The sequence below is a fragment of the Oryctolagus cuniculus genome, chromosome 1 (genome assembly GCF_964237555.1).
Source record: "Oryctolagus cuniculus chromosome 1, mOryCun1.1, whole genome shotgun sequence".
Taxonomy (NCBI): Eukaryota; Metazoa; Chordata; class Mammalia; order Lagomorpha; family Leporidae; genus Oryctolagus; species Oryctolagus cuniculus.
This window is the reverse complement of record NC_091432.1, coordinates 167,421,207-167,448,663: the sequence shown is the minus strand read 5'-3', so window position 1 is coordinate 167,448,663 and position 27,457 is coordinate 167,421,207. Positions and strand designations below refer to the sequence as shown.

General features: G+C 43.7%; 1 protein-coding gene and 1 long non-coding RNA gene across 3 annotated transcripts in view; one reads left to right on the top strand and one right to left on the bottom strand.

The window, feature by feature from the left end:
- RCL1 (RNA terminal phosphate cyclase like 1) overlaps positions 1 to 23,946 on the bottom strand; it is an 89,072-nt gene extending 65,126 nt beyond the window's left edge. For both annotated transcript variants that reach the window (XM_051846120.2, XM_002708109.5), the window contains exon 1: positions 23,612 to 23,946. In XM_051846120.2, the coding sequence (XP_051702080.1) occupies positions 23,612 to 23,747 (136 nt within the window). In that variant the 5' untranslated portion in view covers positions 23,748 to 23,946. The remainder of the gene's footprint in view (positions 1 to 23,611) is intronic.
- Positions 23,947 to 24,165: 219 nt separating this feature from the next.
- LOC108176539 (uncharacterized) lies at positions 24,166 to 25,642 on the top strand. The gene is made up of 3 exons (XR_001793205.3): positions 24,166 to 24,310; positions 24,678 to 24,868; positions 25,413 to 25,642. It is a non-coding gene; the product is annotated as an uncharacterized lncRNA (long non-coding RNA).
- The last annotated feature ends 1,815 nt before the right edge of the window (positions 25,643 to 27,457 follow it).

Sequence of the window (27,457 nt, the reverse complement as noted above, 5' to 3'; positions counted from 1 at the left end):
CCTCTCCCTCTCTCTCTGCCTTTCAAATAAATTACACAAATGACAATTTTTTTGAAGATTTTATTTAGTTATTTGAGAGGTAGAGTTACAGAGTGAGAGGCAGAGACAGAGAAAGGTCTTCCCTCCATTGGTTCACTCCCCAGGTGGCCACAACAGTCGGTGCTGTGATGATCCAATGCCAGGAGCCAGGAGCCTCTTCCAGGTCTCCCATGTGGGTGCAGGGGCCCAAGGACCTGGGCCATCTTCCACTGCTTTCCCAGGCCATAGCAGAGAGCTGGATTGGAAGAGGGGCAGCCAGGACTAGAACTGGTGCCCATATGGGATACTGGTGCCACAGACGGAAAACCAACCCATAGCACCATAGCACCAGCTCCCAACACATGACAATTTTTTTTTTAAGATTTATTTATTTACTTGAAAGAGTTACACTGAGAGAAAAGCAGAATCAGAGAGAGAGAGAAAGGTCTTCCCTCCGTTGGTTCACTCCCCAAGATGGCTGCAACGGACGGAGCTGAGCTGATCCAAAGCCAGGAGCCAGGAGCCTCCTCTGGGTCTCCCACCTGGGTGCAGGGGCTCAAGGACTTGGGCCACCTTCCACTGCTTTCCCAGGCCACAGCAGAAAGCTGGATCGGAAGAGGAGGAGCCGAGACTAGAACCGGCGCCCATATGGGATGCCGGCACTGCAGACAGTGGCACTACCCACTACGCAACAGCACCGGTCCCACATATGACAATTTTAAAAAAGGTATTCTGAGGCTGGCACTGTGACATAGCGGGTAAAGCAGTCACCTGCGGTGCTGGCATCCCATATGGGCACCGCCGATTCAAGTCCCGTATGCTCCACTTCTGACCCAGCTCTCTGCTATGGCCTGGGAAAGCAATGGAAGATCGCCCAAGTCCTTCAGCCCCTGCACTTATGTGGGAGATCCAGAAGAAACTCCTGGCTCCTGGCTTCAGATCTGCGCAGCTCCGACCATTGAGGCCAACTAGGGAGTGAATGAGCTCACTCGCTCTCTGCCTCTCCCTCTCTCTGTTTCACCTCTGACTTTCAAATAAATAAATAAATCTTAAAAAAAAAAAGAGAGCCGGCGCCGTGGCTCAATAGGCTAATCCTCCACCTTGCGGCGCCGGCACACCGGGTTCTAGTCCCGGTCAGGGCGCCGGATTCTGTCCCGGTTGCCCCTCTTCCAGGCCAGCTCTCTGCTATGGCCAGGGAGTGCAGTGGAGGATGGCCCAGGTGCTTGGGCCCTGCACCCCATGGGAGACCAGGAAAAGCACCTGGCTCCTGGCTCCTGCCATCGGATCAGCGCGGTGCGCCGGCTGCAGCGGCGGCCATTGGAGGGTGAACCAACGGCAAAAGGAAGACCTTTCTCTCTCTGTCTCTCTCTCTCACTGTCCACTCTGCCTGTCAAAAAAAAAAAAAAAAAAAAAAAAAAAAAAAAAAAAAAAAGAAAAAAGAAGTATTCTGACTCAAATGTGCACAAATACCAGCTGGTTTCAGAAATCATGGTATATCCATCTATCAGAACACTGTGCAGCCTTATAATGAGTTTGTTTAATAAATTTCATTTTGTTGGAAAGGCAGACAGAGAAAGAGACAGAAACAGACAGATCTACCATCCACTGGTTTATTCCCCAAATGCCCACAGAAGCCAGCACTGAGCCTCACAGAAGCCAGGAGTGCATATTTTTAAAAAATAAATAAATAAAAAATTTAAAAATATGAATAAAGGTACTGCAACATAATTTAAATAGCTAGTAAAATGGTTTTCTTTAAGTAGCCTATGATATCCCTTTATGATACTACGTAGCCATTAGAAACGTTTCTAAAAGAATTATTTAATTATATAGGAAATATTCACACTATATTAAGGAGAAAGTTAAAAAGTATTATTTGTGGGATGGGCTTTGTTGAATCAGTTATGTTACCACCTATGACATTCTCATCTGACATCAAATATCTGGGTTTAGGTCCATGCTGTGCTTCCAATCCAGCTTCCAGTTAATGCACACTCTAAGAGACAGCAGGTGGTAATTCAAGTACTTGGATCCCTGCCACCCAGGTGGAAGACACGTGGATGCAGAGCCAGAGCTGTTGCAGGCATTTGAGTAATGAAACAGCAGATGGAAAACCTCAATCTGTGTGTGTGTGTATATATACATGTATATGCACGCACGTGTGCACCTACATGCCAGCCTTTCAAATAAATTAATTCTGGGGGCCGGCGTTGTGGCACAGTGGGTTAACGCCCTGGCCTGACGTGCCAGCATCCCATATGGGTGACAGTTTGAGACCCGGCTGCTCCACTTCCAATCCAACTCTCTGCTATGGCCTGGGATAGCAGTAGAAGATGGTCCAAGTGCTTGGGCCTCTGCACCCACATGGGAGACCCGGAGGAAAGCTCCTGGCTCCTGGCTTTGGATCAGCACAGTTCCAGCCGTTGCTGCCAATTGGGGACTAAACCATCAGATGGAGGACCTCTCTCTCTGCCTCTTCTCTCTCTGTGTAACTCTTTCAAATAAATAAATAAATCTTTAAAAAAATAAATTCTGAAAGTAATACTTGCAATATGATTTCAATTTCTTTAGCGAATACTGGCAGACAAAACAGTGAAATTAAAACAGTGAAATCTTAACATGTGAAATTAGAAGTCGTCATTTCCTGGGTCTGGTGTTGTGGCATAGTGGGTAATGCCGCCGCCTTTATGACACTGGCATTCCACATAGGCACTGGTTTGTGCCCCAGCGCTGGCCCTGGCAGATGGAAGATAGGTTTCTCTCTCTTTCTTTCTCTCTCTCTCTCTCTCTCCCCTCCTTGCTCTAGGTTTCTTTCTTTCTTTCTCTCTCTCTCTCTCCTCCTTTCTCTATAACTCTAACTTTCAAAATAGATAAATCAATCTTTTAAAAAGCTATGTTTTTCAGGGCCTGGCATCATGGCGTAGTGGGTTAAGCTGCTGCCTGCAACACCAACATCATGTATGAGCCTTGGTTAGAGTCCTGGCTGCTCCCTTTCAGATCCAGCTCCATGCTGATTGAGTAAGCAGCAAAACCTGGCCCAAGTGCCTGGGCCCCTGCACCCATGTCAGAGACCCAGAAGAAGTTCCTGGCTTCTGACTTCGGCCTGGCTCAGCCCTGGCTATTGAGGCCATATGGAGGGTGAACTGGCAGAGTAAAGATCTCTGTCTCTGCCTCTCTCTATGTAACTCTGAATTTCTAACAAATAAATAAATCTTTTAAAGTCAAGATTTTCTTCATTTAATCCAAAAGGTAAAAATTAAAAACACATGCCCAATTCTTAGAATAAATTAAAAGATATCTATCCAGTCACTTGGAAATGTTTATTTATTTATACATATATAATTATAATGTGATAAATTCATTTTAATGGAAAGAAACAGGGGCCACTGCTGTGGTGGTGCATGTAAAGCTGCATCTGCAGTGCCAGCATCCCATGTGGGTGCCAGCTGGAGTCCCAGCTGCTCCAATTCTGATACAGCTCCCTGCTAATGTTCCTGGAAAAGCAGAAGACACCCCAAGTCCTTGGGCCCCTGCACCCATGTGGAAAACCTAGAGGCTCCAGGCTCCTGGCTTCGGATTGGTCCAGCTCCGGCCATTGTGGCCATTTGGGGAGTGAACCAGTGGATGGAAGACCCCCCTCCCTTCCTCTGCCTCTGCCTCTCTGTAACTCTTTCAAATAAATAAATTAAATCTTAAAAAATAAAAATCAAAAAGGTAAAGAAACACAACACCCTTCCTAAAAGACCAAGGAAAACTCACAGAACATAATAAAAGTTTCTCAAATACAAAATTAATCAAAATATATGGCATCTGCCAAAGAAAGTCTTTCTACTCTAAATATCTTAGTAATCAAGAAAAGGAAAAGCAAGAGCAAGTCACTGAGGATTTAGAATGAGCAGATGTATCACATGATAAACAGAAAAGAACACCAATGAAGTCACTGGGAAATTTTTTCCCAAACATTCAAAGAAGAAATTCTTATATTACACATTGCAAAGTACAAAAAAGAATGCGTAAAGATGGCTATAACAAAACAATTAAGGACCAACTAGAAATTCTTTTCAACTATAAGTAAGTTTAATTAGAACTGACAAAAATTCCTAAGCAACACCTAAGAAAAGAGACCATAATACATCTTTAAATTATATACCATGATTAAGAGCAGTATATCTCAAGAATGGGCTGCAGATAAGTCATAAGGAAAACTACAACATATTTAAATATAATATTAAGTATACAAGTAAAAAACAGGGGGAGGCCGGCGCCATGGCTCAATAGGCTAATCCTCTGCCTTGCGGCACCAGCGGTTCTAGTACCGGTTCTAGTCCCGGTCAGGGCACCGGATTCTGTCCCGGTTGCCCCTCTTCCAGGCCAGCTCTCTGCTGTGGCCCGGGAGTGCAGTGGAGGATGGCCCAAGTGCTTGGGCCCTGCACCCACATGGGAGACCAGGAGAAGCACCTGGCTCCTGGCTTCGGATCAGCGCAATGCGCCGGCCACAGCGCGCCGGCCGCGGCGGCCATTGGAGGGCGAACCAACAGCAAAAGGAAGACCTTTCTCTCTGTCTCTCTCTCACTGTCCACTCTGCCTGTCAAAAATAAAAAAATAAAATAAAAAAATTATAAAAAACGGGGAAATTTCCAGCAACTATATTAGTATTAAAATATTTATGATAAAATTCAACTTCTATTTTTCAGTAAAACTCTGTTGTAAAATAAGCATAAGCGAGTTTACTAAATGCAATGAAGAGCTTATATTTAAAACAGCAGCTTTGGGGCTGGTGTTGTGACAGGACAGGTAAAGCCGCCACCTACAATGCCAACGCTGATATCCCCTATGGACACTGGTTTGAGTCCTGATCTGGATGCTCCACTTCAGATCCAGCTCCCTGCTGATGCACCTGGGAAAGTAGCAGAGGATGGCCCAACTGTTTAGGCCCCTGCACCCACATGGGAGACCTGGAAGAAGCTCCTGGCTCCTGGCTTGAGCATGGCACAGCCCCAGCCCTTGGAGCCATCTGAGGAGTGAACCAGCACATGGAAGATACCTCTCTCTCTCTCTCCCCTCCTCCTTCTCTCCTTCTCTTATTCCCTCTCTCTCCCTCCCTCTCTGCAACTCTGCCTTTAAAGAAAAGAAAATGAGAGAAAATAAAACAGCATCTATAAGGTTAAGGAGAATATTACATTCCTCTTTATCCACACAAAAAAATGCACACTGCATGATCCTATTTATATAAATTATAGTTAACATTTTAGAAACTTATTCTATGGTGTTAAGTCAATTCAGAGGGGGCTGCTATGGCACAGTGGGTTAAGCTGCTGCTTGGGATGCCTGCATTCCATATCAGTGTGCCTGAAATCAAGCCCTGTCTTCACTTTGTATTCCAGCTTCCTGCTTATGTGCAACCTGGATGTAGTAAATGATAGTTCAAGCACACAGGTCCCTGCCTCCCACATGGGAGACTCAAATGGAGGTTTTGGCCTGGCCTACCTCAGGCTACTACTGTAGGTGTCTGGAAGGTTAACCAGTGGATAGAAGATGAAGCGCATGTGTGCACTCCCTGTCACTCTACTTTTCAAATAAATAAAAATAAATAAACTAAAAGTCAGCTGAATGCTTATCGTGGGCATGGAGGGAAAGGTAATGAAAAGCAATAAAGATGAGGGAAGTTTTAGGGATAGGGTAGAGTAATAGCTATATGGGTATGTCCACTGAGTAATAATTCATCAAGTTGGTTTGTACATTATTTTATATGGTTGTACTTTATTTTAAAAAATGAAAAATCCCACAGAAAAAAGTGTTTTTTTTTTTTTAAAGATTCATTTATTTCAAAGTCAGAGTGACAGAGAGAGAGTGAGAGACACAGAGAATCTTCCATCTGTTGATTCACTCCCCAGATGGTCACAATGGCCAAGGCTGAGCCAGACGAAAGCCAAGAGCCAGCTCTTCCTTGTGGGTAGCAAGGGCCCAAGCACTTGGCCCATCTTCTGCTGCTTTTCCAAAGGCCAAAGGCGTTAGCAGGGAGTTGGATTAGAAGGGGGGTTTCCAGAACTGGAACTGGTGTCCATATGGGATGCTGGCATCATAGGCAGTGCCTTTAACTGTTACACCAAAAATCCAGCACCAAAAAAAAAGGTGTTTAAAAACAGGAAAAGAACAAAGAAACCTAATCACCTCACCAACATACCATGGTGTAAGAAGTGCCATTAAAATAATCTCAAGAAGAAATAAAAGCAACAGAAGGTACCAATACAAAGAAGAAAATCAATGAAGGAGACTACCGCAAAAGAATTTCACATAATTCGATTTGACCTCACATTCCCTGTTTTTTTAAAGCACAGTCTTTGATCCAATAACTTCATATCTAAGACTTTCTTATAAGAACAGAACTATGCTAGGATATAGCTACAAAAAAAATGCTGCTTTATCTATAATAACAAATAGTGAAGATTACTTAAATAGCTACTACACTGAAAGGAATGGCTAAGTACTTGAACATGCCCATATTGTAAAATACTCTCTGCAGCTATTTTAAGAACATGTCAGAAAACTCATGTGTCTTGCCATGTGATAATGTCCACCATGAGTTGTCAAGGTGAAAATACAAGCCACAGTATGCCTGGTAATGGTAATGTTTTTTGTTAAACATCCGGAAAAAAAGTCTGGCAGACTGCTTGTTTGTAATACGACTAATGAGAGCCCACAGTTAAGTTCTGTGGTTTCTGAGGACAGGGGCAATATGGGATGCAATCTGCATGGATTACTTTAAATTTGAATTCAAAATAATTGTTTCCCCTGACAAATGCATATTATTTTTATAACATTAAAAAAACTTTTCTGTCACATACCTTCAACATTTCCTAAATATTTCACTATGCTTACATAAAACTCTGTAAAAGAAATATAATCAATAAAGGGCAACCTAATTCTCTGATTTATGCTGGTTTTTACTGGTTTTCAAGTTTCCCATTCATAGCCACACTCTTCAGTCCTAGTCCTCTTCCTCATGAACACACTGGGAGGAAATAATCCCTCTCTTGTCCTATTTCAACAGAACATTTCCATTGTGATATAATGGGTAAAACCGCAGCCAGAGATGCCGACATCCCACCTAAGTGCTGGTTCACGTCCCAGTTGCTCCACTTCCCATCCAGCTCCCTGCTAATGCACCTGGGAAGCAGTGGAAGATGGCCCAAGTGCTTGGACCTCTGCACCCAACTGGTAGAACCAGAAGAAGCTGCCGGCTCCTGGCTTCAGCCTGGCCCAGCTCCGGTCATTGAAGGCATTTGGGGAGGGAATCTGCAGATGGATTATCTCTCTCTCTCTCTGTCTCTCTGTAACTCTGCCTTTCAAACAAATAAATAAATCTTAAAAGAAAGAAAAGAAAAATTCTCCCAAAATAAACTTCTAGGTCCAAATGATTTCATTGGAGAATTATAAAAAACATTTCAAGTAGAATTAAAAACAATTGTATACAATCTCTTCCAGAAAAGAGAAAACACTTCCAATATATCTTAAATCAGTATCACTTTGAACCAAAACCAGATTTGAAGACAAGATACTGCTTATTTTTTAAGCTGGCTCAATTCACCTCTCTGTGTTGGAGGCTGCATTTCCTGTGTCTCACACGGCTGTTTAGTTCTTTCCAGGCTACCGTAGAGTAACGAGAAAGTCCAGCACTCCTTACCTGAGATTCAAATACTTAAGTAGTATCATTAGACTGCCATGGACCTACCGCAAAAGCATAACCCAACTTGAACCCAGAGTCTTTTGGGATGTCCACAGAAGAAAATTCTCAGGATTCAGCCTCTTGACACTCAACCCTACTGCCAAATTCTCTTCCCCTGTACCAGAAGACCCACCTCAACAGCTTGACAGAGGTGTTCTGGAGGCCAGAAAGGAGGAGAGGGGAAAGGCCATTCCTACCTGAGTGGGAAGAGAGGCCAGCAAAGCTGAGAAACCTTTCTACATACAGATATTCTCAGCTTCAAAGAGAACACAGACACAGTGATCCTAACGGAGTTTAGACTGGACCAAGAAGTGTGACAGCCAGAACTGCAGGTGTCGCTGCAGTTCCTGCCTCTATCATGGATGGGATCCTTCCAAGAATGTCAGGATAGGAATGGACTATGACAAACAGTCAGGTTAGGCATATGCCTGATCTTACTATTCTTGCTGGTAATTTTATGTGGTAGACATAAACTATTCTAGGCTAAAATGAATTTGTACAACAATAACTTTGATAACATATGATACTAGTTGTGTTGTCTTCCTCTTCCTATCTTAGTACCAGTAATTTATACGGATCTATAGTTTGAATATATTTGAATAATTTCCAATACACTATAGTTGTTTTTGTCTTTTTGATTTGATCCAGAGAGGCAGCACCAATAAGTTTCAAGCATCTCCATGTGTTTTAGAAGACTAAAGGCAGTGAGATGAAACCCAGCACCAATAACTGAGGGGCAAACAACTTGTGGAAAAGGAATTAAAGAAAACACTGAATGGTCTGTCTAGAGCATAATAATTAGGGCATGCAATTAGATATTCTGGTTTTCAAATGTTTGAATAGCAATAAAAAGAAATTTTGATATGCTGTTTCAATTTTCAGTAGCAAATAAATGTGTATACAGAGGAACTTATTTAAATTGACCCATTTGGTTTTATTTAAAAAATAAAATAATAATCATTAATACACCAAAAAATCCTCAAAATATTAGCAAATGCAACTCAGCAATACATAGAGATTTAAAAACCATGACCAAATGGAGTGTATTCTAGAAATTCAAGGCTAGTTCAATACTTGAAAGCCAGCAAAATATCCCATATTAACAGGCTAAAAAGAACCCATCAATTGGTAAAAAATCATTTGACAAAATACAACACTCATGAATTAAACTTTTAGAATAATAGTAACAAAAGGAACTTTCTCAATAAAAATTATCTACAAAGAAATGTGCAAGGGCAGTCCTTTGGCACAATGGTTAGGATGTCACTTGGAATATCTACATTCCCATATCAGAGTGAGTGTCTGGAGTCAAGTCTGGGCTCCACTTCCAATACCAACTTCCTGCTAATGTGCATACTGGGAAACAACAGGAGTTGGCTCAAATGCTTAGGTTCCTGTCACTAGTGGGAGACCCAGGCTGAGTTCTGGGGTCTTGGCTTCAGTGTGGTCCAGCCTTAGCTGTTGTAGCCATTTAGGAAGCAAACCAATATGAATATAAGATACCTTTCTCCCTCCCTCTCTGCCTTTCAAATACAATGAAAATAAATTTTAAAAAACAGACTTGATGATGAAATACTGGATACTTTTCCCTTAAGATATAAAACAAGGAAAGAATGTTTGTTCTCCCCACTCTTACTGCAGATGATGACTGTCTTGTAGCAAATTCCCCAAAATGAATAACTCATAAAATAAGTCAATTCAGTAAGGTTGCAGGAAATAAATACACCAAAAACTAAATTAATAAATTATACTTTTATATACTAACATGAACACATGGTAGCAAAAATTTAAAATATTATATCATTTCAAGTATTTTAAAAATGAAATATTTAGTGTAAATCTAACAAAATCTGGGGGCCAGCACTGTGGCGCAGCGGTTAACACCCTGGCCTGAAGCGGCAGCATCCCATATAGGTACCGGTTCTAGTCCTGGCTACTCTTCTTCCGATCCAGCTCTCTGCTATGGCCTGGGAAAGCAGTAGAAGATGGCCCAAATCCTTAGGCCTCTGCACCCACATGGCAGATCCGGAAGAAACTCCTGGCTCCTGGCTTCAGATTGGCGCAGTTCTGGCCGCTGCGGCCAATTGGAGTGAACCATTGAATGGAAGACCTCTCTCTGTCTCTACTCTCTCTGTGTAACTGACTTTCAAATAAATAAATAAATAAATCTTTAAACAAAACAAAACAAAAAAAAGAACTCATATGCTGAAAACTATGTAACAATAACGAAAGAAATTCTAAAAAACTAAAAAAATTCCATATTCATGAATTAGAAGACTCAACATAATAAAAATATCATAATACCCAAACTGATATACAAGTTCAATATAATTATTGCCAAAAATTTGGCAATATTTCTTTACAGATGATACAAGGTTATTGTAAAATTTATATGGAAAGTCAAAGGAAATAGAATAGCTAAAATGGGTCTGAAAAATACAAATAAAGTGAGGGGAATTAATCCATCTAGCTTCAAGACTTCTTATACAGCTATAGTAACCAAGACTGTGGTGGTCACAAAGGGACACACAGATCAACAGAGCAGAATGAAGAACACAAAGAGAGACTCAAACCTATGATTTTTTTTTTACAAAGTTGCAAAAGCAATTAAATAGAAAAAACACTGCCATTTCAATAAAGTGATACTGTAGCCATTAGACATCCATGAGAGGAAAAATTACCTTGACCTAAGCCTTACCCCTCATATGTAAATTAACTTCAATAACTAAAATGTAAAACAATAATACATTTAATAAAATACACTATCCATTATCCAAAACACTTGAGTCCAGAATGTTTTGGATTTCAGATTATTTCAGATCTTGGAATATCGACACACACATACCGAGGTATCTTGGGGAGGGAACCTAAAGATGAAATCACTTATTTCTCATCTGTATATAACTTTTTTTTTTTTTTTTGGACAGGCAGAGTGGACAGTGAGAGAGAGAGAGAGAGACAGAGAGAAAGGTCTTCCTTTGCCGTTGGTTCACCCTTCAGTGGCCGCCATGGCCGGTGCACTGCGGCCAGTGCAGCGCACCGATCCGAAGGCAGGAGCCAGGTGCTTATCCTGGTCTCCCATGGGGTGCAGGGCCCAAGCATTTGGGCCATCCTCCACTGCACTCCCTGGCCACAGCAGAGAGCTGGCCTGGAAGGGGGGTAACCGGGACAGAATCCGGCGCCCCGACCGGGACTAGAACCCGTTCCGCTGGCACCACAAGGAGGAGGATTAGCCTATTGAGCCGCGGCACCGGCCCTGTATATACCTTATACACATCACCTGAAAGTAATTTTATACAATATTTTTAATGCACCTGCATTTCACTATGGTCTGTCATATGAGATTAGATGTGAGATTTCCCCACGGTGGTTTCATGTAAATGCTCAAAATTCCACATTTTGAAGCATTTCAGGTTTCAAATTAGGGATACTCAATATACAGTGGGCTCTCAGTCTAGGCAGAGTTCTTAGACTGTAACCAATTAGACTGTAACCAAATGCACAGTAAGAAGAGGAAAAACTGATAAATCCTACCTCATTAAAAATAAAATAATTTCGTCTGCGAAAGAAATGAATGAATGAAAAGGTATGAGAATGAAAAGGTAAGCTAGACAGGGAGAAATATCCACAAACCACATTGTCTGGCAAAGGTCTAAAATATGTAAAGAATTCTCAAAGGAAACACAACAATAAACACAATTCTATTAGCAAATGGGCAAAAGACATGCAAACATTGATCACTGAAGACATCATTCATTATTTGGAATACATGATTAAAATCACAAAGAGAAATCACCACACTCCTAACAGAATGACTAAAATTAAAAGTAGTGACAATACCAAATGCTGGTCAGGACAGGAAGAAAGCAAATCATTCATACAAAGCTGGTGGGAATATGAAATGGCACACTGGAAAAATGGTGACTTTTTATTTTTTTTAAAGATTTATTTATTTGTTTGAAAAGCAGAGTTACAGATAGGAAGGGGTCTTCCATCCGCTGATTTATTCCCCAAATGGCCACAACAGCTAGAGCTGGGCCAATCCAAAGCCAGGAGCCAGGAGCTTTCGCTGAGTTTCTCACGCAGGTGCAGGGGCACAAGCACTTGGGCCATCCTCTACTGCTTTCCCAGGACATATCAGAAAGCTGGATTGGAAATGGAGCAGCAGAGGCTCCAACATTGGCATTACCCACTACGCCACAGCACTGGCCTCAAAACTGATTTCTTAAAAAATAAACATGCAGCTACCATACAACAAAGCAACTACAGCCTTGGCCAGTTATTTATTCAAGAGAAAAGGGAGCCATGCTCCCATAAAAATCTTTTTATAGTCCCAGCAACCTTATTAGTAACAGAAAAAACTGCAAACAATCCAGGTGTCCCTCAACAGGTACTTGGCTAAAACAAACTTAAGTACTTTCATATCATAGAATCCTACACAGCAATAAAAAGGAACAAATGATTTAAAAAACAAAAAGGGATGGCACTGTGGCGCAGTGGGTTAAAGCCCTGGCCTGAGGCATCGGCATCCCATGTGGGTGCTGGTTCTAGTCCTGGCTGCTCCTCTTCCAATCCAGCTCTCTGCTATGGCCCGGGAAAGCAGTAGAAGAAGTACTTGGGCCCTTATACCCACGTGGGAGACCCAGAAGAAGCTCCTGGCTCCTGGCTTGGGATCAACCCAGCTCCGGCCGTTGCGCCATCTGGGGAGTGAATCAATGGATGGAAGACTTCTCTCTCTCTCTGTCTCTACCTCTTTCTCTAACTCTGTCTTTCAAACAAATAAAATAAATCTTTAAAAAAAAAAAAAAGCTACTTAGATAGAGAACCAATCACACTAAATGAAAAAGTCTCAAAAGGTTACATACTATATGATTCTATTTACATAACATTCTTCAAATGACAAAATTACAGCTATGGAAAAGAGACTAGTGATTGTCAAGGGTTAAGGAGAAGGTGGTGAAGGGAGGAAGGTGGGTGTGACTATAAGAGGGCAGTAGAGGAATCCTGGAGTGATGGACATGTTGTTTCTTTGCTGTATCAACATTAATATACTGGCTATGATTTTGTACTTACTATAGTTTTTCCAGATATTATCACTGGATGAAACTGGATAAAGAATAGACAAGATCTCTGCATTGCTTTTTTTTAACAATGAGTCTATAATTATCTCAGAATGAAAATTCAGTTTTAAAATACACATTATTCTACCTAGAAAATATTTCACAGCTTCCAAGCAACAGTGGATTTGAAAATAGAACATCAGGATTCTTGGAATTTGTCTTTAAAGATAAGTTTTGTTTTGGGCAACCAAATCAAAGTTCCTGGTTTTGCGTCCCAGCTCCACTTCTAATCCAGCCACTTGCAAATGTGCACTGAGGGAGGCAGCAGAAGATGGCTGAAGTACTTGGGTCCCTGACACCCTTGGTGGGAAACTTGGACTAAATTCCGAGTTCCCAGCTTCAGCCTTGCCCAGTCCTGACTGTTGCAGGCATTTGGAGAGTAAACGAGCAGATGGAAAATCTCTCTCTGTCCATGTCAAATATATTAGTTAATTAAAAAAAAAAAAAAAGTTAATAGTGGCACAAGAAGGTAGGTTTCTAATCAACAAGACAATATTCAATCTACATTTAGTCACCTGGCCTTCCCCAAATCTAGTTGTCTATCAAAAATTCTGAGTCCCAGATTATATTGGAAAAAACACAGGCACATCTGCCTTTTTTAAGGTCCTATTTATGAACAGCCTTATTTATCTCCAAAACAACATATCATTTACAAAAGGATGTTTTATCTTTCAAAAGACCTCTACATAGCATGCTTCCTCAGCACACTTTAAAGGACATGTTTGATTAAGACTCCCTTTGGGGCCAGCATTATGGCACAGCAAGTAAAGCCACAGCCTACAGCACTAGTATCCCATCTGGGCACAGGTTCCTGTCCAGGCTGCTCCACTTCCAATCCAGCTCCCTGCTAATGCATGTGAGAAAGCTGTGGAGGATTGCCCAAAGGCTTGGGCCTCTGCACCCATGTGGGAGACCCCAAGGAAACTCCTTGCTCCTGGCTCCCACCTGACCCAGTCCTGGCTGTTGCCTCTCCCTCTATGTCACTTTGCCTTCCAAAAAATCAATCCAAAAAAAAGATTATTCAACCCTCCCTTTTCAGAATCATACATGCTTAAGCCATGCCGTAGCACCGCTATGGTACCAGAAACTCCTCTGACTTCACACTGGGGGAAGAGCTGAGGCTTAATCATGGGAGCTGCTCTGGATCCCAGGTGGCAGCATTCTTGTCTTCTAACTACTACTAAAGTAGCACACTTCCCCAAATCCATCATTTCTGCTAGTTCTCCTTTAAACAATTATCATTTTCATGAACTTCTTTCCTAATTAGACCTCACATTCTGCCAAAACTATTAAGTCACCAGACCCTGCAAGTTACAGCCCCCCAAAATGCAGAGACAAACACACCTGGGACAGCTGCTTTGCAATACTGAGGAGAAACACCATGTCCATCCTTCAGTTAGAGCAGGAAGGAGAAAAGCCTCCCAGCTGAACTGGTTGCCTTCTCATTCCAGCTCTGCCACTCAGTGAGGCTCAAGTTCACCAACTATCTTAGTCTACTGTATCTTGGCTTTTTTTACCTTCAGTAAAGCACATGAAAAATTCAATTCCTTCTATCAGGAAGAATAGAATAAGACATAATAACTGTCCATGTTCTTCAGCAGAGAAGCATTAATTATAATTGTGACTGCATATTTATTAAAATCATTTCCAACTCATCTTTCTTTGCAGTTGAGAATAAAAACTCTCTCTCTCCCTTGGGAAGGGGCAGTTTTATTTAAGAAATTTGCCTGAAGTCAGAGAATTTCACCTATGCTTCATCCACTTCTGAATCTCTGCACAGTTTTCTCAGTATGACATGCTGCTGTTCTGAATCATTAGGGATACAAGGGAAAGAAAAAGATATACTATTAAAATCCAGTAAATTGAGGTTTTCAACATCAGTACTGATGACATTTTGAATGGAAAAATTCTTTGCCGCAGGGGCTGTGTCCTATGATATCATAGACAGTTGGTAGTTTGCTTAGGCTCCATCCACCAGATGCCAATAGCACCCCCTACACTGTTTTGACAAATTAAAACCATCTCCAAACACTGCCAACAGCCTCCTGGGGAGTAAAGCAGCCCCTGGATGAGAACCACTGTGTTATATACATAGACGTTTTAGGAAAGGATAACCTAAAAGGAAAACTTTAGGCTAAAAAAGAATAGATAAAGAGAATGCATAATTCTTCTTATGTAGCTGAAAAAATGTCCACACAGAAGCAGGATAAGATTTAGGATGCCAGAAAACAGAAGTATATCCAGTAAACAGAAGCCACATAATAAGTAAAACCAGTTAGCACTTATTCTTCCTATTTGCAGGCACTGTTCAGTACACTTCAAGTATTTTATTTAGCCCTCACAATAACCCTAAGAGGCAAGGAGTACATGTCGCACTTTAGAAATGAAAAAAAAAAAAATTGAGGCTCTGAAATGTTAAATTGCCCAAGGTCCAAAAGGCGGAATCAGTACTCAAACTGAGGTATAAAACTAGACCAAACTTAGCCACCAAGCTACTATAACCATGACAAACTAAGGATGTGACTTCATGGGGTGGGCATTGTGGCACAGCTGCTTACACTGCTGCTTCTGACACTGGCATCCCACGTCGGAGCAACAGTTCAAGTCCCAGCTGCTCCACTTCTGACAAGGCTCCCTGATAATGTGTCTGGAAAAGCAGTGGAAGTACATGGGACGCTGCCACACACATGGGAGACCAGGATGAGGTTCCTGGCTCCCATCTTGGGTCTGGCCCAGCCCTGGCTGTTGTGTTCATTTGGAGAGTAAACTAGCAGATGAAAGACCTATCTCCTACTCTCTCTCTCTCTCTCTCTCTCAAGGATTTTACTTCAACAACAACAAAAATTTAAAAAGAAGAATATTTTTGACTTAAGAATGGTGGGGCCAGCACTGTGGCATAGCAAGTAAAGTCACCGCCTTCAGTGCCAGCATCCCATATGGGCACAGGTTGGAGTCTCGGATACACCACTTCCAGTCCAGCTCTCTGCTGTGGCCTGGGAAAGTAGTAGAAGATGGCCCAAGTCCTTAGGCCCCTACACCTGCATGGGAGACCCAGAAGAAACTCCTGGCTCCTAGCTTCGGAATGGCACAGCTCCAGCCATTGAGGCCAACTGGGGAGTGAAATCAGTGGATGGAAGACCTCTCTCTCTCTCTCTCTTTCTACTTCTTCTCTCTGTAACTCTGACTTTCAAATAAATAAATAAATCTTTAAAAAAATAAATTTTTTTTTTTGACAGAGTGGACAGTGAGAGAGAGAGACATAGAGAAAGGTCTTCCTTTGCCGTAGGTTCACCCTCCAATGGCCGCCGCGGCCGGCGCGCTGCGGCTGGCGCACCACGCTGATCTGAAGCCAGGAGCCAGGTGCTTCTCCTGGTCTCCCATGGGGTGCAGGGCCCAAGCACTTGGGCCATCCTCCACTGCACTCCCAGGACATAGCAGAGAGCTGGCCTGGAAGAGGGGCAACCGGGACAGAATCCAGTGCCCTGACCGGGACTAGAACCCAGTGTGCCAGCGCCGCTAGGCGGAGGATTAGCCTGTTGAGCCACGGTGCCGGCCAAAAGAAAGGTTTCTTTCACCTCAGTGATGATCATAGCCACTAACCTGAATTTAACTCCAGATCAGAAGGAGATCTTGAAAGTCTTCCTTCACAGCTTTCAGGAAAGCCTCTGCTCTGAACCCTTTTACCACACTCAAGCTCCTCCTATTTATTTGATAAGCTCCTGGAGAGAAGAGCCAACAAGCTTCTCACAGTTACACCTCCCACAAAATATACACAAAAAAATAATTAAAATTAGAGAAGAAATCAACAAAATTGAATCCAAAAAAAAAAAACAACAATACAAAAGATCAGCAAAATGAAGAGCCGGTGTTTTTGAAAAAATAAACAAAATTAACACACCATTGGCCCAACTAACCAAAAAAAGGAGAGAGAAAGCCAAATCAATAAAATCAGAGATGAAAAAGGAAATGTAACAACAGACACCACAGAAATAAAAAGAATCATCAGAAACCACTACAAAGAGCTGTATGCCAACAAACTGGGAAACCTAGCAGAAATGGATAGATTCCTGTATCCATTCAACCTCCCTAAATTGAGCAATGAAGACACAGAAAACCTAAACAGACCAATAACCAAGATGGAAATTGAATGAGTAATAAAGACCCTCCCAACAGAGAAAAGCCCAGGACCAGATGGATTCACTGCTGAATTCTACCAGACATTTAAAGAAGAACCAACTGCAATTCTTCTCAAGCTATTCAAGCAATTGAAAGGAAGGGAATCCTCCCAAATTCTTTCTACAAAGTCAGCATCACCTTAATTCCTAAACCTAAAAAAGATGCAACAGAGAAAGAAGTACAAACTAAATTCTCCAATGAACATAGACACAAAAATCCTCAACAAAATTCTAGCCAATCCAATCCAAAAACACATCAGAAAGACTGTCCACCCAGACCAAGTAGGATTTATCCCTATTATGTAGGGATGGTTCAACAATCTCAAATCAAAGTAATATATCACATCAACAAATTGAAGAACAAAAAACATATGATTATCTCGACAGAGAGAGCCTGTGATAAAATACAACACCCTTTCATGATGAAAACTCTAAGCAAATTGGGTTTAGAAGGAACATTCTTCAACACAATCATGGCAACTTATGACAAATCCATGGTCACCATCCTACTGAACGTGGAAAAGTTGGCATCATTTCCACTGCGATCCAGTACCACACAATGACGCCCACTCCTACCATTGATATTCAATTAGTCCTGGAAGTTTTAGCCAGAGCCATTAGGCAAGAAAAAGATATCAAAGGGATACAAATTGGGAAGAAGGTAGTCAAACTATCCCTATTTGCAGATGACATGATTCTATATAAAAGGGATCCAAAAGACTCCACCAAGATACTACTGGAACTCATAGAAGAGTTTGGGAAAATGATATAAAATCAACACACAAAAATCAACAGTCTTTGTATACAGACAATGCCACCGCTGAGTACGAACTTCTAAGATCAATCCCATTCACAATAGCTATAAAAAAATGAAATACCTTGGAATAAATTTCACCAAGGATGTCAAAGATCTATACAATGAGAATTATGAAACATTAAAGAAAGAAACAGAAGATAAAAAATGGAAAAATCTTCCATGTTCATGGATTGGAATAATCAATATCACCTAAATGTCCATTCTTCTGAAAGCAATTTACAGATTCAATACAATACCAATCAAAATACCGAAGACATTATTCTCAGATCTAGAAAAAATGATGCTGACATTCACACAGAAACACAGGAAACCTGAATAGCTAAAGCAATCTTATACAACAAAAAACCAAGCCAGAGGCATCACAATACCAGATTTAAAGACATACTACAAGGCATTTATAATCAAAACAGCCTGGTACCGATACAAAAACAGATGGACAGACCAATGGAACAGAATTGAAATACCAGAAATCAATCCAAGCATCTACAATCAAATCATATCTGATCAAGGAGCTAAAACTAATCCCTGGAGCAAGGACAGTCTCTTCACCAGTTGGTGCTGGGAAAATTGGATCTCCACACACAGAATTATGAAGTAGGACCCCTACCTTACACCTTACACAAAAATCCATCCAACATGGACTGAAGATCTAAATCTACAACCTGATAGCATCAAATTAATAAAGAACATTGGGGAACCCCTGCAAAACACTGGCATAGACAAAGAGTTCCTGGAAAAGATCCTACAGGCACAGGCAATCAAAGCCAAAATTAACAAATGGGATTACTTCAAATTGAGAAGCTTCTGTATTGAAAAAAAAAAAAAAAAAAAAAAAAACAGGGAAAGTGGCAACTGACAAAATGGGAGAAATAATTTGCAAACTATGCAACTGATAAAGGATTAATACCCAGAATATACAAAGAGATCAAGAATCTCAACAACAAAACAAACAACCCAGTTAAGAGATGGGCCAAGGATTTAAACAGACATTTTTCTTTTTCTTTTTAAGATTTATTTATTTATTTGAAAGTCAGAGTTACACAGAGAGAGAAGGAAAGGCAGAGAGAGAGCGAGGCCTTCCATCTGCTAGTTCACTCCCCAACTGGCCACAATGGCCGAAGCTGCGCTGATCCGGAGCCAGGAGCCAGGTGCTTCTTCTGGGTTTCCCACCTGGGTGCAGGGGCCCAAGCACTTGGGCCATCTTCTAGTATTTTCCCAGGCCACAGCAGAGACCTGGATAGGAAATGGAGCAGCCGGGATTCGAACCAGCACCAATATGGGATGCCAGCACTGCAGGTAGCGGCCTTACCCACTATGCCACAGCGCTGGCCCCTAAGCAGACATTTTTCAAAAGAGGAAATCTAAATGCCAACAGACACATAAAAAAAAAATTCTCAGGATCACTAGCCATCAGGGAAAGGCAAATCAAAACCACAATGACATTTCATCTCATCTCAGTAGAATAGCTTTCATACAAGAAATCAACAGACAACAAATGCTGGTCAGGATGTAGAGAAAAAGGTACCCTAATCCACTGTTGGCAGGAATGTAAACTGGTAAAGCCACTAAAGAAGACAGTATGGACATACCTCAAAAATCTATCATATGACCCAACCATCTCACTCCTGGGAATTTACCCAAGGGAAATAAAATCAGTAAATTAAAGTTATCTGCACCCCCACATTTATTGCAGCCCAATTCACAATAGCGAAGACATGCAATCAACCAAAACCCGTCAACCAAAAACTGGATAAAGAATTTATAGGACAGGCCGGCGCCGCGGCTCACTAGGCTAATCCTCCGCCTTGCAGCGCCGGCACACAGGGTTCTAGTCCCGGTCGGGGCACCGGATTCTGTCCCAGTTGCCCCTCTTCCAGGCCAGCTCTCTGCTGTGGCCCGGGAGTGCAGTGGAGGATGGCCCAAGTCCTTGGGCCCTGCACCCCATGGGAGACCAGAAGCACCTGGCTCCTGGCTTCAGATCAGCGTGGTGCGCCAGCCGCAGTGCACTGGCTGCGGCGGCCATTGGAGGGTGAACCAATGGCAAAGGAAGACCTTTCTCTCTCTCTCTCTCACTGTCCACTCTGCCTGTCAAAAAAATAAAAAAATTATAAGACATGTACACTATGGAATACTACACAGCAGCTTAAAAAAATGAAATCCAGTCATTTGCAACACAATGGATGAATCTGGAAAACATCATACTTAGTGAAATAAGCCAGTCCCAAAGGGACAAATATCACATGTTCTCCCTGATCTTTGAGAACTAATGGAGCACCTAAAATAAAATCTGTAGAACTGAAATTGACACTTCGAGAAGGGATGACTTGAGCTGCCTGTGTCTTAACTGTTGAGGAACATTTCTTTATTTTTTTTTTTCACTTTTTTTCTTCGTACTCTTTGTTGAACTCTTAACACAGAGTTACTCATATGTGTATAAAGTCAATTGAGGATGGATCTCAAAAAAATAAGAGAGGAAGGAGGAAGTTTATAACTATAAAGCTGTATAGTTCTGCATACATTCCTACAGACTTACATGAGACCCCAAATCCCATTAAGCTGGGCGGTAAAAATGCCATCTTAAGCGTTAAGGTGATCAAATTAAATGTTAAAGTGAACATATAGATAGGATTCACTGTTAAAGTGATCATATAAATAGGATCAAGTGTCTGGTAATAAGATAGAATTATGCAGCGGAGGATGGCCCAAGTCCTTGGGCCCTGCACCCCATGGGAGACCAGGAGAAGCACCTGGCTCCTGGCTTCAGATCAGTGCTATGCGCCAGCCGCAGCGCGCCGGTCGCGGCGGCCATTGGAGGGTGAACCAACGGCAAAAGGAAGACCTTTCTCTCTGTCTCTCTCTCTCTCACTGTCCACTCTGCCTGTCAAAAAAAAAAAAAAAAAAATAGATAGAATTAAAAAGGAGAAAATGTTCCAACACGGATAGCAGTCCACACAGCAGACTCAGATTGAGAATCGCTTTAAGTAACACTCTGAGCTCAGAATTAGCCCTTAAGGCTTCCTAGTCTGGCTGAAAAGCCTGTGTGAGCATTTCAGGCATGGAAAGCAAGACACTACGGCCAAGAATGTTCTACATGCAGATCTCTTGTGAGACCCCAGTGTAAAGTGGCCATCAAAGAAGGATGTACTTTTCTCTAAAGAGAGGAGAGAATTTCCACTTTGCTTATGGCCTTATCTCAAAACTGATGGAATTTGTGGACTCAAAAGGCTGCCCTAGCCTAGGCAGCTCACGTCAAGATCCTCGGGTAGTCACTGACGTCATACATGAGAATGTTAATTGTTGGGGGCATATGCTGTGGTTCAGCGGGTAAAGCTGCCACCTGCAGTGCCAGCATCCCATATGGGCACTGGTTCTAGTCCCAGCTGCTCCACTTCCGATCCAGCTCTCTGCTATGGCCTGGGAAAGCAGCAGAAGATGGCCCAAGTCCCTGGGCCCCTGAACCCGTGTGGGAAACCCAGAAGAAGCTCCTGGCTCCTGGCTTCAGATGGGTGTAACTATAGCCAGCTGGGGAGGGAAGCAGCAGATGGAAGACCTCTCTCTTTCTCTCTCTCTGCCTCTCCTTCTCTCTGTAACTCTTTCAAATAAATAAATAAATCTTTAAAAAAAAAAAAGTGTTAATTGTTAAATTAACAATAGGAGTCACTATGCACTAACTCCCAATGCAGGACCTCTGTCCTGAATGAGTTATATGATGAGAGTTAACTATAAAACTAGTTCTCAAAGTTTTTTTGTGTGTGAGTATGTGTGCAAATTGTTGAAATCTTCACTTAGTATAGAGTTGGTTTTCTGTGCACAAAGTTAATTGAAAATGAATCTTAATGGAGAATGGGACTGGGAATGGGAGAGGCAGGAGGAGGAAGGGTGGGAGGGCAGGTATGGTGGGAAGAAATCACTACATTCCTAAAGCTGTACTTATGACATTTGTATTCCTTAAAAAATAAATTAATTAATCTTAAAAAAGAAATCACATCTGCCAAGTAGTACTACCCACCCCTCCACCCCAGTCGGTACCAGACTGACACCCTTTCAGGAGAGTGTTTAATGGTCAAGTCGTGTTCTTCGGAAAAACTCGTATTTGAGTGGCAAAGAAAATGTTCACAGAGGTCAGCCTTGCAGGGGAGCCAGTAGCTGCCTCCTCCTGTAATGCCGCATCACATACAGGCACCTGTTCAAGTCCTGGCTTCTCCACTTCCAATCCAGCTCTCTGCTAATGCACCTGGGTGCACTCATGTGGGAGACCCGGAAGAAGCTCCTGGCTCCTGGCTTTGAAGGGGCCCAGCTCTGGCTGTTGCAGCCATTTGAGGAGTGAACCAGTAGAAGACAGAACCCCCCCACCCCTCTACCTCTCTTTGTAACTCTTTAAAATAAATAAATCTTTAAAAAAAAAAAAGCTTACAACCCATAATCATAGACAATAGAAGCTGGTCTTCTGAACATACCCAGCTAGTGGCAAATTCTCTAGGCTACTCTGGGGGTGAAGGGGAGAGCTGAGAATGCCACAGAACAGAACGATCAAGCAACTACATCGCTCAAGGGCCACACTGAAAATAAGGGAAACAGATGTTGAGAATTAGAGCTTCAGCATAAACCATTTAGTGATCTCTCCTTAATTTGAGTGAGGACAGGAACCATGCAAGCAAGCTTTTCCTCTGTTACCAGGTTTCTCATCAGTGCACCTAATTCTGATTCGCTGCTTCCCAACCTATCTCCAAAGACCTGGTATTCTCTCTCTCTCTCTCTCTCTCTCTCTCTCTCTCTCTCACACACACACACACACACACACACACACACACCCCTTGTGCCACAACTCATTATTCAAGAGAGGCAGAAATGTAACACTTCAGAGTATGCATCCTGATAGGTGATGACATGTCCTGGCCACCTATCAAGGAGACGGTGCAAAATTAAACCCACCAGCACAACCTAGGAAGCTTTCAGTGTTGACTGTAAACCCTCTCTTTCAACTTAGACAGGTTTTTCCTTTCTTCTCTGACTCTCCCATTTTGAGATAAGCAGACAGAAGCTTTCAAAAGCACGTCTTATTCCATGAGACCAGGTGAAAACCAGTGCCATCTAATGCAGTGTGTGTTTTAATGGGGCTTATTTTAAACCTGTCTACCTCTGTAGGGCAAAAAGTGAGCTTGAAAGCGTATAGACGACCACTTGTCCTCAACCTTTTTCTGAAGTCAAAGCAATTAGGCCCAATGCGACTGTCCTGAACACGTCAATCGAAGTCACAGGGGAAAACGCAGTATTTCTAAAAAAATTTCATCCACACTCAATGAGAGGTGTGAGGGCAGCCAGGAAAGCATGGCGACGGAGATAGCCGGCGTCGAAGGAGTCAGCTACTTGAGACTACGTCGGGACAGGGCCGGGACCCCATCAGTGCTACTTGTCCCGGCCAATGTCTCCCCGTGGCGCATTCGCCACATGCCGTCCAACAAACTGTTTTCCTCTTTTGAAAGGTTTACGGCGAGAGCAAAAGGGGCTGAAGGGAAGCAAGGGGGCGATGCCTGGGCTCTGTTGCACCACGGAATGCTGGAAAACGTGTAGCTGTTTACTAGCAGCGCCCGAGAGCCGCCGAGCGCAGCGCGCAGCTGAGCGCACCCCTCCGGGCTGACCCCGCCTCCCCCACCATCCCGGCGCCTCAGGCTGAGGGCACCACGCGCCGCCAGCCCTCCCCACGGACCCCCGCGCGCCGGCCCCCAGGGCATGCCCCCCGCCTGCCCCAAGTTACCTCGGAGGCCCGGGTTGTCATCTCTGGCTCGAATCTTTCGGATTTTGACTGGGCGCCCGCTCAGGGTGGAAAGGACCAGACGCTGGCGCAAGAAGTTGCACCCCGCGTAGCTGAGGGAGTGCGTCTGGGTCGCCATGTGCTCGCCCTCTTCAGAGGCACCGGAGGCCCGGGCGTGGCGACTTCAGACCAGAGCCGGGGTCGCGACCCCGGTGGCAGAGGCGACAGCGGCAGTGGCGGCCCTAGATGCCTCCCGCAGCCCCGCAGCCCCGGCGCGTCCACGTGGTTTGGAACAGGAAGACGGAGAGACAAGACACCGGGTCAGAGGGGAGTGGGGCGGAGCTAGTGGCTACCACCCCGCCTCCCCACCCAGCTGGGGGCGGCCCCTGCGCCGCACCACGCTACTACTGGTCCGCGCAGAATAAGGGTGGTACCCATAGCACGCCGTCATTGGCCCGAGCTGTAGTTGGGCGGTGCCTAGGCCGCACTGCCATTGGCCCGTAGTGCAGCAGGGCGGTGCCCGGACCCCGGCAACAGCGCGCAGCGGGAGGGAGCGCGGGAGGGCGGCTCCCAGGTCCCGGGAGTCTCTTCGGCGTTACCCCCTGGAGTGGGAGCTGAGGGGAGCGAGAGGTTGGGGGTGGGTGCCTTCGATGTGCGACCCCAGGCGTGAGGATGGTGCTGTCCCCTTCCCCTCAGCCAGAGGTGGGCACGCTGCCGGCTGGAGGCCCCCTAGCCGCCGCTATATCCCCGGGAGCTGGTGCCGCGCGGTTCTTAGACCCGGGGAAAGACTCGAGGAAAATGTCGAAGCTGGCAGTGGACTCGGGTGTTCGCAAGCCGGCCTTTACTTATTTATTGTGAAACACCTCGCTTTGCCCTGCCATTGTGTTCACTGCGCACCATGCCGAGTGCGACCCTCCTGCTCCGCGGGCCTCACTGCACGTTTCCCTCTTTGCCATGCTTCTCCCATCCTGCACTCTAACGTCTGGCGGAAAACTGAATTATTTCACGCTTCTAAATAATCTTCAAAGATGCTTAGTTAATTACGAATGCCCTGTTTATATCCTTTCAGCTCTTATTATTGTGAAGGCAAACCTGCTGAATTGTCTTTCACCTGCACGTGCATCTTTGTACCCGAGGGATCCTCCCACCTGCCTGGAAACTCAGCAAACCAACAGAGATCGGGAATGAAGACCCCCAAAGTCTTCAGCTAATGACTTATGGGAGCTGATACATAAATAGCCCAGTTCCTGAAACTCTTGGGTGAGACAACGCTAGAATGGAGATTCTACACTGTTTCCCCCAGGGGTCCCCGCGGGTTTAATAAGCTCCAGTTGCCCACACTGGTGACTTGTTTAAGAATCTTGCTGGCTACTTTCCCTCCCCTGTAGCACTCCCCAACTCCCTTCTGATAATGTCCAGGGATTAACTTTCAAATAAACTACTTGCACTCAAAACCTTGCCTCAAGGTCTTTCTGGGCAATTCCAAAACAAATCCTGACTTAAAATTTGAGAACTGAGGCTCAGAAAAAACAAGTGACTTGCTTAAAGTGATGTAGACAATAAATGCAGAATCACAATAGAAACTCTTTCTCTGTCTCCCGTCCCACTCTGTATGTATGTATGTATACACACAAAAGGTCTCCAAAGTTCATGCAAAGTGCATATTGTGAAGAAATTATACATGAATTTCAAAATTTTTGCACAGTGACTGGCATTGTGGCATAGCAGGTAGCGTAGTCTCCTGCAGTGCTAGCACCCCATATGGTTGTTTGTTCAACTCCTGGCTGCTCCACTTCCCATCCAGTTCCCTGCTAATGCACCTGAGAAAGCAGTAGAAGATGGCCCAAGTCCTTGGGCCCCTGCACCCACATGGGAGACCCAGAAGAAGCTCCTGACTCCTGGCTTTGGCATGGCTCAACCCTGGCTGTTGCATCCATTATGGGAATGAACCAGTGGAGGGAAGACCTTTCTGTGTCCCTCTCTCACACTGTAACTGCCTTTCAAATAAATAAATAATTTCTGTACCAAAATAAACTTTTCTTTTAATTCTATTTTCCACAAATTTTTTGAATCTAGTATATAAAAATGTATGAACGTACATGTATAGAACCCTGAACCTTCAACAAAAAGTTCATCAGAAGTCTGCTAGCATGAGGTGGCCATGCCACAGGGCACAGGGCACAGGGCACAGGGCACAGGGACCACACACACTCTCTCACACACACACACACTGCTAGCTGACAGCCAGCATCAACTGCCAGAGTAGGGAGATTTCAGATGATTCCAGTCACCAGCTGGCCTCCAACCACTCTTTGGAGCCACCATAGCTGATGCCCAGATGGAGCTATCCCCATATGGATCCCAGATGAGCTTTCCCCTTTAAGCCCTGACCAAATTGCATATCCACAAACCAAGTAAATGATTGTTACTCTTTTAAACCATGGATTTAGGGGTAGCTTGTTACACAGTAATAAATAACAGAAGGGGCCGGCGGCTGTGGCACAGTGGGTTAATGTCCTGGCCTGGAGCGCTGGCATCCCATATGGGTGCCGGTTCGAGACCTGGCTGCTTCACTTCCTGTCCAGCTCTCTGCTATGGCCTGGGATAGCAGTGGAAGATGGCCCAAGTGCTTGGGCCCCTGCACTCACGTGGGAGACCCAGAGGAAGCTCCTGGCTCCTGGCTTCAGATCGGCGCAACTCGGGCCATTGCGGCCATTTGGGGAGTGAACCATCAGATGGAAGATCTCTCTCTCTCTCTCTCTTTCTCTCTCTCTGCCTCTCTCTGTGTGTAACTCTGACTTTCAAATAAAATAAATAAATCTTAAAAAAATTTTAAAAAAAGATTGGCTGTGGTACCTTTGTATTGTTTCAGTTTAAATAAACTAGAGCTACATATCCCTGAATAGTTCTGTATTAGCAAACCACACAAAAAAAAAAAAAAAAAAACACATTGCATGAGATTATTAAGGTCTCCTAAGAGCAAGGCTCTGGGCAAGGACTGTAAGTCTACACCTCATTTGGCCTTTACACCAACCAGCTCAAAAGCTGGATTCACAGCAAATGGGAGTATAGTACACTTTTCTCTATTTCTGTTTCTATTTTAAAGTGTCCATTACACATATTGTAAGCCATTCACAAATTCTCCCTTCACATTAAGTGATAAATGACATATTTTTTACCTTGTAATTGCTTCCACAAATATTTCCATGTTTCTAAAAACAAATGCCTCCTTGGTTCAGTCACAGAGCATTGGATTTAGGGACCAAAGCAGGAATGAATTCTTCCAGATCCACAGAGATAGTTACTTTCCCAAGACGACACTTCCACAGACTCTGCTATCACCATTTTCTTTGTTCAAACTGTCATGGATCCAAGGGCTTTTTCCCACAGAAGTCTGGAACTAATGCTTATACTGTACCAGTTTTAGGATGAGTTCCTATGCCCAAAAATCCTCTTCCAAGCCTTGACAACAACTACCCACAACTACAACTTTGCATATATACTGTTTTTGTTGTTGTTATTTGTTTGTTTATTTATTTGGACAGGCAGAATTAGACAGTGAGAGAGAGAGAGAGACAGAGAAAAGCCTTCCTTCCATTGATTCAACCCCTAAATGGCCTCTATGGCTGGCGCGCTGCACCAATCCAAAACCAGGAGCCAGGTGCTTCCTCCTGGTCTCCCATGAGGGTGCAGGGCCCAAGCACTGGGGCCATCCCCCACTGCACTCCCGGGCCACAGCAGAGAGCTGGACTGGAAGAGGAGCAACTGGGACAGAATCCAGCGCCCCAACTGGGACTAGAACCCGGGATGCCAGCGCCCCAGGTGGAGGATTAGCCTAGTGAGCCATGG